The following is a 12,145-nucleotide window of genomic DNA, read 5'->3' as shown; positions in this document are numbered from 1 at the left end:
ATAAACCTAGGGGCAATTGAGAGTGTCCAATTAATGTCGCATCTTTTTGGGATGTGGGAGAAAACCCACACAGGCACACAGGGAGAACATGTCAACTCCACACAGGCAGCTCCAGGATTGAACCCGGAACCTCAGAATTGCGAGGCCAACACTTTACCAGCTGAGCCACCGTGCCGCCCCAATTTTCTTCTATCCCGCAAAAAAAAAAAAAAAAAAAAAAAATTGTAGTAAGTAAGTAATTCCAACAGGGGTGTGTAGACTTTTTATATTAACTTTAGCACACATAAGTCAGACAACAGGGATTGAGGATTTATCCTTCCAGGCCACAAACAAATTTTGAAAAACTGCATCTCACAGCAGAAGCGGTCGGCGTTTCCGGCCTTTCCTCGGAAACTCCTAACCCCGACCTCCGCCGGAGCGTGTGAGAAAAGCCTCGGCGCTTCCCACGCCGGACAATGGCCCGAGCCCGAATTAGCCGCCGCGAACGCCGAGCGCCGCTCGGGAAGGTTCTCGCGCGGTCCGTGAGAACCGGGCGAGCGAGCGGGCGGGCGCGCGCGCGCCCGGCGGAAGAGGCCGAGAAGCCGGCCCGGGAGGAAACGCGAGAACAATGACGAAGCGGCGGAAGTCTTTGGAGTACGACGCTCCGGTCCGAAGTCATTGACAAAACAAGGAGGCCCAGTTCCCACGCTGACCTTTCCCACGCCGCTACGCCCCGCGCATTCTATATTTATATTCTCTTGTCACGCCGTTTCCCCTCCGACTGTTTGTCTTTGCTTATCTCGGTGGACGTGACCAAACGCTTTCTTGGAGCTCCCGACGTGACTTTTAACAACTTTGCCATGCGCGAGCATCCTCGTCGTCTGCTGTTAACGATCCGAGACGCGCTAAAACGTGCCTGCGTGGGTTTTCTCCGGGTGGGCACTCCGGTTTCCTCCCACATCCCGAAAACATGCAAAATTAATCGTACACTCTAAATTGCTCCTAGGTGTGATTGGGTTTGTCAAGTTGTGCCCCGCGATTGGCTGGCGACTAGTTCAGGGTGTCCCCCGCCTCCTGCTCCTTGACAGCCGGGATAGGCTTCAGCACTCCCCGTGACCCTAGTTAGGATAAGCGGCAAAAAAATGGATGGGTGTATGTAGTTCTACTTTGCAGTTTATTATCAGGAAAACTTAGGCTTAGAACGCATTATTTCATTTTCCATTCATCGTAATGGGAAAACGTGCTTCCGTTTTCGAACGTTTTGGTTTTCGACCAGCCCCCTGGAACGGATTGTGTTCAAGAACCGAGGCACGTTTTTGCGTTCACGAGCCGTTTTTCGACCGAGTTTTTGCTTTGACTCACGAGCCAAAATAAAAATATGAGCTGCGTGGAAATGGATGGATGGATATAGCATTAAAGTGGACGAATTTTGAGCAATATCTATTTTCGTGTAGTTCGCCTGGTTTTTATGAGTATGTGAAATAATGAATGCCAGGAAAACTTCATCTTTTGTCACATGATCTGATTATGGCGGAAAAGATCATTTATAATTTAGCTCACAGGTGTCAAACTCAAGGCCCCGGGGTGCCAAATCCGGCCCGTGAAGGCAAATTATGAGTATCAACTTGAATGATTTAAAAAAAAAAATAAAAAAATCTGTACTAAAGTTTCAAAATTGTCATATCATAAACGATAACAAGGAGACTCTAAATTGTCCCAAAGTGTGATTGTGAGTGCGGCTGTCTGTCTCCACGTGGCCTGCGATTGGCTGGCGACCAGTTCAGGGTGTAACCAGCCTCCTGCCCGTTGACAGATGGGATAGGCTCCAGCACTCCCCGCGACCCTTGTGAGGATAAGCGGCTAAGAAAATTGACAGATGTAAGCTGTTTCCAGTCAAAAGATGTTTATTCTATAAATACTGTATTGATATTTCCATTTTTTTGACGACGCAGTCAGCGTTTTTGCCGTTCTCTGATCTCGCCATCGCTTTGTTTTGCTTTTTGTATGGATTTCCGCTTCCTCTTTCTTGAGCATTTTTATTCGTACAATAAGCAGCGTCCACTGCAATCTTGCACGTTTATTACGTGCTATATACTTTTAGAGGACCTGCAAACGGTGGCAGACAATATATATATATATATATATACATTTTCTCAGCCGCTTATCCTCACAAGGGTCACGAGGAGTGCCGGAGCCTATCCCACCTGCCAACGGGCAGGAGGCGGGGTACACCCTGAACTGGTCGCCAGCCAATCGCAGGTCACATCGAGACAAACAGCCGCACTCACAATCACACCTATGGTCAATTTAGAGTGTCCAATTAAATGTTGCATGTTTTTGGGATGTGGCAGGAAACCGGAGTACCCACAGAAAACCCATCCAGGCACAGAGAGAACATGCAAACCCCGCACAGGCGGGGCCGGGATCGAACGCGGGTCCTCAGAACTGTGAGGCCACACCGTGCCGCCGGCTTGATTTAAAGGTGAACATCTTGACTCTCACATAGGAATATTAGAGCCACACTAACAAGAAATAGAAATAATTCCACAGCAAAATAAACATGTAATTTTTTTTTTAAGTCAGCTCCGCCCCCCCCATTCTTGACATTTCTACAAAAGGTATATTTAAAAAAATATTTTTTTTTTCTAGAATGAAATTGTGTATTTTCTACAGGGGGGAAAATGACAATTTTCTTTGAGAAATAGAACACTTTCTAGAAAAGGTTTTCTAAAAAAAAAAAAAAAAAAAAAAAAAGTTTCAACATTTAATTTTCAAGAAAAGGTTGTACATTTCTTGAAAAAAAAAAAGTCTGTTTACTTCCTAGAAAATGCAAAAAAAAAATTATGTTTTCTTGAAAAATATTTTTGAAAAGATTTTGGTTATAGGGGAAAAAATCTACAGGGAAAAAAAAATATTAACTAAGAAAAAGACTGGACAAAAAAATTGAAAATGTTCCACAGAAAAAAAGATTTTCCAAGAAAAGTGATTTTCCAGAAAATGTCTGATATTACAGGAAAAAACATTTTTAAAAAATAATGTTTTTAAGGAAACATGGATATTTCAGAAAATAAATAATTTGAGAAAAGAGAAAATTCAGATATTAGATGATTTCCACAAAAATACTATCTTTTCAAGAAACTATTTTCCAGAAGTTTACTTTGAAGAACAAAATTTTTTTTTAAAATGTATTCTGTATTTAAGAGCGGAAAAAAGGTATTAATTTTTGAAAGTATATTTCTGAGAAAAAAAACATTCACGCAGAAAATTCTCCTTTTGCTAAATTTACAAATTATTAAATTATAGCTTTATTCTAAAAAAATAAATGAAAAATAATCACCTCCAAAAATTATTTCCCTGAAGAATACACACCTCTCAAATTACACAACTTTATTGTATTTTTAAATTTCAGTGTGTCCTTTTTTTTGTACATTGTTGTGGTACATAAAACCACACACGCACACACACAAATGTTGTTTCAGCGTGCGTGCAGGGGGCGCTTTGGACTTCTTTGTTTGCGATGATTCCCGGCAGCGTCGGTTTAATCTACGCGACAAAGCCTCTCGCGCACCAGCTATGTCAGATATGTCCGGCCTGTGCGGCGCGGGCCGCTAGGTGAACAACAACAACCGTTTTCAGCGCACAAATCGCCACAATCCAAACAAGAGCGGCTTTAAAGATTCCAGGGAATTCTCTCCCCCCCCCCTCCTCCAAATCCCGGTGAGTCACTGGATGCCTGAGTGGATGTGGGAAAAACACAGCTGCACACTTCCTGGCACGGCAGAACGAGTTTGCTCTGGAACTGGAAAGCTGCCACAATAACGCAAGTCAACCGCCGGCGGCGATTTGCGGGAGTCCATCGCGACGGTCACAACCGCATCAGTAAGAGTCATTTGTCGCCGAGGAGAAAGAATATACGCACGTGGATATTGTTCTATTTGTCCGGATGTGTTGTTGCACCGTTGCTCAGTTATATCACTGCAACACAGATGCTATTTGTTAGTCCGTCTATGGCATTTCCCATTACAAGTACGCATTAAGCTAGTGTGCATATGAGATCAAATATAGATTGAAATGTTTTCTGTTGAGTTCGACACGCATCTTCAAAGGGCAGGGGCATGACGGTACATTTTCACCATCCATCCATTTTCATAGCCGCTTATCCTCACGAGGGTCGCAGAGATCGCCGGAGCCTATCCCAGCCATCGATGGGCAAGAGGCAGTGTAATCCCTGAACGGGTCGCCAGCCAATCGCAGGGAACATCGAGACAAACAGCCGCACCTATGGTCAATTTAGAGTGTCCAATTAATGTTGCATGTTTTGGGGATGTGGGAGGAAACCGGAGTGCCCACCCAGAGAAAACCCACGCAGGTAAGGGGAGAACATGCAAAGTCCACACAGACGGGGGCCGGGATTGAACCCGGGTCCTTAGAACTGAGGCCTACGGTTTACCAGCTAATCCACCGTGCCGCCTTGCAACTATCACACACTTAAAATTAAAAAAAAAAAAAGTGACAACGGACATTTGCTTACCCATCTTCGCTTACCTACTCGTTGCGAATCATTCAAGAGGCTTTGTGACAGGCTCGCGGACGACTGGAACCGAGAACCACCGTGGCTGCCGGTGTGACGGTCTGAGCGCTCCCCCGTGCTGAAAAGTCTCCTTGTGATGAATGCGCACGAGTTACGAACAGGGGAACTCTGGGTACGTAGCAGACGCTGACTGGGAAACCTCGCGGTCTCATTATTCCCCCTTTTTCTACATAAAAGGTAGCTCACATATGTTACATCCTCACCGTAACCTAACCTTAAAACAAACAAAAAAAAAAGATAAAAATAAATCTTTCCGAGACGTCCATAGCGTACATAAACACTCGGCGACAGGCTGTTGAATGGCACATATCGAAGCGTGGATGGGGATGTTTCAGACTGGCCGGAACGTGACGGTCTGAGCGCTCCCCCGTGCTGAAAAGTCTCCTTGTGATGAATGCGCACGAGTTACTAACAGGGGAACTTTGGGTACGTAGCGGACGCTAACTGGGAAATCTCCCGGTCTCATACTTCCCCTTCTTCTACATAAGAGGGAACTAACATACGTTATGTATCCTAAACTGAAAACAAAAGTTGATTAAAAAAAAAAAGATATACACATATATCTACGTTTGCTGTGTTCGAACATGAATACTCGGCACATGTTGACGTATGTGATGGGATGTTTCAGACTGGCCGGAAGTTTACAAAATATACACGCGTGCGCGTCGATCACAAGGAGACTTTTCGGCACGGGGGAACGCTCAGACCGTCACAGGTAAGACACATCATTCATGCTTATCTTATCTTGGTTGACGTGGCTTCTTCTCAGCTGGTAAATTTGTATCAGTATCATAACTTTTTTTTTTTCAAAGTGCAAGTACAGACGAACACTTGGCACTGACACTTGGATCAGTATTGGCCCATCTCTAATCGTTTGGAACGCATTTGACATCAGAAGTCATGGAAAATAGCAGCAAATAAATATTGACTATCTTGGACAGATTTTTTTTTTCCCCCCGCAATGTGAAAACTGTTCAAATTTCCTGCCCCCCCCCCCCCGAAAAATGATTTCTTTTGTCAACATTCCAGGAAGAGGACACTTAACTTGCTTGAGTGGGAAATATAAAAATTTTTGGCAGACCAGATCGGGTCCCTGTGCCCAACTTGACACATGCGCTTGGTATACACCATTTTCTTTGCCGCTTATCCTCACGAGGGTCCCGGGAGTACTGCAGCTTATCCCAGCTGTCAACGGGCAGGAGGCGGGGTACACCCTGAACTGGTCGCCAGCCAATCGCAGGCCACATAGAGACAAACAGCCACAATCACACCTAGGGGCAATTTAGAGTGTCCAACAGTCCTGCAACCCTCGTGAGGATGAGCGGCTTGTAAAATGAACAGATGAATGAATGAATGGGATACACCTTGGGACAATTTAGTGTCCAATTAATGTTGCATGTTTTTTGGGATGTGGGAGGAAACCGGAGTGCCCGGAGAAAACCCACACAGGCACGGGGAGAACATGCAAACTCCACATAGGCGGGGCTGGGATCAAACCCGGGTCCTCAGAACTGTGAGGCCAACGCTTTAACACTTGGTATACACATTTTCTTGAAAAAAAAAAAAAAGTCCAATTACATAAACTATTAAAATTCGATTTCAACTCCAACAGCCAATGAAATTACTCGAAACTGCTGCCAATACTCAATGCAGCTGTCCACACGACTTGAGCCTCATTGCCCGCTTACACGAAGGTACACAAATGGCTCATTTTTACTTTTTCCCCTGTCGCTTATCACATGGACCGTAATATTAATAACGGTATTACACTCCAATGTGTCAAAAGCAGCACGCGTGGGCCGGGACTGGAACTCGCCAGGCGAAAGTTTGTTCCGACACGCTGCGTTGGGAGCGTCAGGAAGATGAGACAAAGACAGGAAGGCGTGGCAAACACTCGAAAGATGAAATAAAAGTACACAAGGCCGCCCCCCCCCCCCCCACACACACACCCACACCACCAGTGGGTGCTTTGAGATCAGCAACAAGCACGCTGAACCACTTTAGTGGCCCACAAAAATGTTGTTTATGCAAAACGAGAACGACAAATTACAAACTCCCACTGCAAACGTGGTGCGTGCGTGCTGAGAAATGATCATAGGGTGATGTTGGGAAATAGATTGGAAAAAAAATATTAAATTAGGCCTCAATATTGCCTCCTGGTGGCTGCATTAGGTGGCGGTCTAATGGAAGCTATTCACAGCACAATGCTGCCCCCTTGGAGCTCAAAGGGGGAATTACACTTCCATTTCGGAACGTTTGTCCTCAATAGGGGGAGAAAAAAAAAAAAATTCACAAAAGGGTTATATTGTAAAGCGAAATGAAAAAAAAAAAAAAAAAAAAAAAAAAAAAAAAAAGAGACCCCCCCCAAAAAAATTTTAACAAAATCTGGAAGCTTTATTTCAAGTCACTTTTTTTTATAATAGTTAAAAAAAAAAAAAATGAAGTAGGGCACCTTGGAATGCTTGATGTAGCCAGCGTGTCGTCACTGTCGGCGCACCTTTGTTGCTTCCAGATGACCGCTGGGCGCCATTTTTTTTTTATATAGAGAGCACAGGTTGGACACGGGTGTGGCCTGCACGATGGACCCCCCCCCCCCGTCCCTCCCTCCCACTCACACACAGTTCTGCTCATTCCTTGGCTACGGCGAAGGGCTCGTCCACTTTGATCGTGCCGCAGTCGTGGATGACCACGTCTTGGAGGGGCTTATCGCGACCGTCCGTCTTTGTGTCCTCGATCTTCTTTACCACTTCCTAAACCACAAAGACAACAAAAACAATGGACCAACTTTCAAAAATCAATCAACTCAATATGAGTAACAACTGATATTTTCAAAATTTGTGAATAACCTCTCTGGCAGTCTTACAGAAAAGGGAAACCAGTTTTTTGCGTTTTCAACAAAAGCTTTTGGGTTTACATGGACCCACGTTTTACGGGATTTCGTTCAGTTTCAAGGTTTATTCATTTTCCCACAAAAATGATCAAAATGAATTCACGGTTCAGTCGAAATAGTAGAAACACAGCGACGTAATGGTTTCAATCAGGGGTGCTCAATGCGTCGATCGGGGCAGTTTTGGTCGATTGTGACGGCATGCCGAGTGGGGGGAAAAAAAAAAAAAAAGACATCAGCTGTATGTTTCTGACCTTTAGCTCACCACACGTGCAAAAAAATGACATTTTGTACAGGAAAACACGCTAGTCGGCAACTCCCCCCCCTATTTTACGCCCTTGCTTAAGAAGTCTTACCAAATATGAGTATGGATGCTGCAGTAAAGAAGACAAAAACGCATCATTCGGAATGTGAGGCGGACTTCTGCCACTGGAGTGAAATGTGTAGCGACTTTTTCGACCTCTTTACGGAAAATTCGACGCCGATATTCCGCCGAAAAGCGAGCCGAGATTGAGAAAAGTGAACGTGCTAAAAATCCCGATTGGCCGCGCAGCGGTCACTTTTCACAAAATATATTTCAAAAGCAAAAGCCGCCACCGAAGCGTCGCTTCCGGATTGGTCACGTCATCGTTAATAACGACAAGTCCTTCCAAGACGGAGAGACGGTAAAAGAGGTTACGATCTTTGAAAAATAAGCCGGAAATATTATCTTCAATAAAATCCCTGCAGCATGGCTGACGTGCGGAAGGACGTCGGAAATTGTGTTTCTCGCTGCAGTCGGACGAATGCACTGACGTGAGTGACGCGGCCCAGGTGTGCATTTTCATTCGTGTGCCGTTTAGTGATCATCAACGTGAACTCAGATAGTTCAAAATTTTTTTTAACGTTAATTATGTTGTGTAACATTGGCTCATGCGGTTATACAAGGCACACCAACACAGTTATACATAAAGAATCCTCAATATACTTTAAAATAAGTATGTGTTGCATTTTTGTAGTGAGTGGATCTTTGTCATTCCATTTAATCGTTGGTCATTCTAAAAAAAAAAAAAAATAAATAAATAAAAAGACATCAGCCCCCATACCCCCCGCTCAATCGGGAGAGGCTGGCTTGCTTGAAAAGTAGATCTTGGGGTTAATAAAAAAAAAAAAAAAAAGTCTGCGAATCCCTGATTTAAACAAAAATATGGCGGCTTCTAAACATTTGCAACTCCGTTCTTAACTGCATGGAACTTGTATTTTTAACAGGGTGGCAATTTTTTGGCCTTATTGAGATAAAAGTCTCCCAACAGGCCACAATCAAGGAAATAACACTTCCTCCAAACCCATCGGAATTTATTTTTGACACATCGATCGATTTCTTTCACTCGAGAGGTGTCTTTCCTCTTGAGCAGCGCCATCGCGTTAACTTGAAAATTCCCCATTAACTGCCTTACATACAACAAGCGTTTTCATTGGTCAGGAGGAACACATTCGACCAATCAACAGACGCGTACCTTATCTTCCACCTCGCTTCCAAAACTCGGACCGGAAAATGAACGAGTGTGGATTCTGGCACAAATCAATGAAATTTAAAAAGACGGAATTCTGCCTATAAACGTGAAAATCACGTCCGATCAAAATGGGGAAATGTCATCAACAAACGCCGATTATCACGACCCCCACGACTGAAAATGTACACAAACGAGTTTTTGAGAAGGGGGAAAAAAAAAAAAAATATCTCACCATTCCCTCCAGGACTTTTCCAAAGACCACGTGTTTGCCGTCCAGCCAGGCGGTCGGGACGGTGGTGATGAAGAACTGCGAGCCGTTTGTGTCCTTGCCCGCGTTGGCCATGCTGAGCCAGCCGGCGCCGTAGTGCTTCAGCTTGAAGTTCTCGTCGGGGAAGCGGTCGCCGTAAATACTTTTGCCTTCATAGAAGAAAAAAAACGCACGGCGTCATCGGCGCGCACGCGGACCGCCATGACTACTTCGAATACGGCGGCTGTTGCTGCTCCCGTACCGCCGGTTCCGTCTCCCTTGGTGAAGTCTCCCCCCTGGATCATGAACTGCTTGATGACGCGATGGAACTTGCTGCCCTTGTAGCCGAAGCCTTTCTGCAAGCGTTAACGGGTCGCCGGTGATCAAATGCGATAAAAACACATTCACTTTGTAAAGGAGAAAATTTCAACGCAACGAAAATTCTATCGGACTCTGGCTGCTAGAACCAAAAACCAGCCCGTGCCGACCTACTTCAACCGCTTCCAAAAAATACGTAATGCCGGCTCTGCGTTTCAAACACGGCTCTTTTCGCGTTAAGCGGTACCTGAGAAGTACTGGTAGCTCTTGAATTGCATACACCCTGCTCTATTTGAACCCACATAGTACTTGGAGTACACTTTTTTACCTCTCCTGTTGCCAAGGCCACAAAGTTTTCAACGGTCTTGGGTACGGTCTTGCCGAACACGCCAATGACGATCCGGCCCACTTCGTCATCTCCAATTTTCATATCAAAGTACACCTGTAGCCGAGAAGAAGTTTCAATCAATAAATTAATGACAGGTACAGTGATGCCTCAGTTCTAGACGACAATCCGTTGCAGAAAACGGCTCGAGAAGTGATTTGTTCGGAAACCGAATCGATGTTTCCCATTACAATGAATGGAAAAAGAAATAATGCATTCCAACCCTAGAAAAAAATTCTTTTTCAAGCATTTTTTTCAGTTTTTCCTGATAATAAACTCCATAGTAGAAATACACGTATAGCTGAAATACTTTATATAATAAAATAATTTAAGAAATGTATTTATTTTTTGCTTAAAATGGATGTTTTAGTACTATAGTACGCAAGGCTGGGAGTGCATTGCCGGATCTGTACCGACTCGGCCCCCGGCCTTGTAAAGTGCAGAATAACTTTAAACAAGCAACTTGTCTTCTTTGGACCCATGATTGGGGGTTAATACGGTAGTCCTCGACTCGCGTGTGTACAGAGTCCGCGTTATACAGAATAACAAAAGTGCACTTGTTGCGCCACGTGCGTTGTCATTTCCGGGTTTGTTTTTGGGGGGCGTTTGAATTGACCATAACACACATCGTAGGTGGGTCAACTGTTAGGACCGCGCGCGATGTTATTTACGGATTTTTTCGGCGGGCGTTCGAATTGACAATAACAAACTGCGTCGTGGGTGGGTCAGCTGCCTGGGCCGCGCGCATTCTGTCATTTCTGGGTTTTTTCGGCAGGGTGGGAATTCACAACAATGAGGGTCGTAGGTCAACTGGTCTGGCTACGCGCAATAAGTTATTTCCGGGTTTTGTCGGGAGTGTTCGAGTACAGATTTTTTTCTTGAAAACAGAAGGAAAAAAAATCTCAACATTTTCATTCGAAAACGGGGATGTTTGAGAACTGAGACTTTACTGTAGTTGGATAGTTGTCAAGAATTTACACAATGACAATGTTTTTATTCTGCAATTTAAAAAAAATAATGTATAGTTTAAAAAAAATTAAGGGTTCAAAACTATAAGGATCCCAATTTACACCAATCAAATAATCAATGACGTTTTTTTTCGTGATGTAAGAAGAGCAACACATCTTTTGTTCAATACATATTGTCACATATTACAATATTCTTGTGTGCCTGGCAGCAAATGCGTTGAAAGGGAAAGGAGAAATCTTCGTCCTCCTGACAAGGTTCAACTGCCACTTTACATTCCAAATAGTGAGATACTTCATCGGTGTTAGCAAGTGAGCTCGAAGCAACAACAACAATCGCTTGTGGTCATCCCACAAATCGGCACTTATTCTAATTGTGGGTTAGGATGTAGTGACACAAAAACCGGGTGAATGCTAGCACTGGCCAGCCAATAAGCAAAAAAAAAAAAAATCTTGAAAATGACACCATGACAAAACCCTAATCTTTAATGACAAAACCACGACACGAACGCGGTGAATGGCGTGTTAAACATCTACACATAAAACAAATTATTTAGCTAGCGGGTATGCATTTTATTATTCTTTTTTTTATCACTAGTAGCATGGCAAACATCACATAACGCCCCGGAGGCGAAGCAGCCACCTCGGGCATGACGTGGCCTAGCGGGCGCTTAGCATTAGCTCGGTTAGCATTAGCTCAGTTAGCACTAGCTCGGTTAGCATTAGCTCGGTTACCATTGGCTCAGTTAGCATTAGCTCCGTTAGCATTAGCTCCGTTAGCATTAGCTCCACGGCAGCATCCCGATCTTTCCCTCACCTTAGCGGTCACTTTGGGTCCCTTCTTCCTCTCGTCGGCCGACGAGCCGCTGGGGAAGGCGAGAAAAAACACGGAGCCCACGATGACCGTGGCAGCCAAAATGTACTTCATCCTTCTCTCGCGGAGTCTAACCATCAACGAAAGGAAACAAAGAGGACAGGAACGCGACCGACACAACCTCGGTCGTTTTATACTCCGGGCGGGCACTTGAGGGGTAGGGAGGGGGGGAGGCAGACCAGCCCCGAGAACGGGGATTAGCGTGCGATATCCGGGGAGGGAACTGTGGAGCCCGACCGGCCACTGACTTCCAGGTGCTGAGACGAGCGATGGCCACGTCGACTTGACGTAATGACCTAGCAACGCATCTTTCTCTGATTGGCTGATTTTACAGCCAATTAGATGGAAACGCGTATCGCCACTCTCAGCAACGCACTTTTCTTTACTAAACAGAAAATGTGTTTTG

The 12,145-nt window shown here is 44.7% G+C and overlaps 1 protein-coding gene across 1 annotated transcript; it reads right to left on the bottom strand.

Moving 5' to 3' along the window:
• Positions 1 to 6,999: 6,999 nt before the first annotated feature.
• On the bottom strand, positions 7,000 to 11,928 carry ppib (peptidylprolyl isomerase B (cyclophilin B)). Its single transcript, XM_061822523.1, has 5 exons — positions 11,683 to 11,928; positions 9,844 to 9,957; positions 9,460 to 9,553; positions 9,183 to 9,367; positions 7,000 to 7,320 (listed from the first exon to the last, which is right to left on the bottom strand). The coding sequence occupies exons 1-5, from the start codon at positions 11,815 to 11,817 to the stop codon at positions 7,198 to 7,200; spliced, it is 651 nt and encodes a 216-aa protein (XP_061678507.1). The 5' UTR covers positions 11,818 to 11,928; the 3' UTR covers positions 7,000 to 7,197.
• Between the last annotated feature and the right edge of the window lie 217 nt (positions 11,929 to 12,145).

This window comes from Syngnathoides biaculeatus, chromosome 6, assembly GCF_019802595.1.
Source record: "Syngnathoides biaculeatus isolate LvHL_M chromosome 6, ASM1980259v1, whole genome shotgun sequence".
Classification (NCBI taxonomy): Eukaryota; Metazoa; Chordata; class Actinopteri; order Syngnathiformes; family Syngnathidae; genus Syngnathoides; species Syngnathoides biaculeatus.
This window is presented reverse-complemented; position numbering and strand designations above follow the sequence as displayed.

Bases quoted from the DNA above. Each gene is read 5' to 3' on its own strand.
- ppib (XM_061822523.1), bottom strand. From the start codon at position 11,817: ATGGTTAGACTCCGCGAGAGAAGGATGAAGTACATTTTGGCTGCCACG. The intron at 9,368-9,459 runs GTACGGGAGCAG...TCTTCTATGAAG, and splicing joins CAAGGGAGACGGAACCGGCG to GCAAAAGTATTTACGGCGAC. The intron at 7,321-9,182 runs GTGAGATATTTT...TTTGTGGTTTAG, and splicing joins GAAAAGTCCTGGAGGGAATG to GAAGTGGTAAAGAAGATCGA.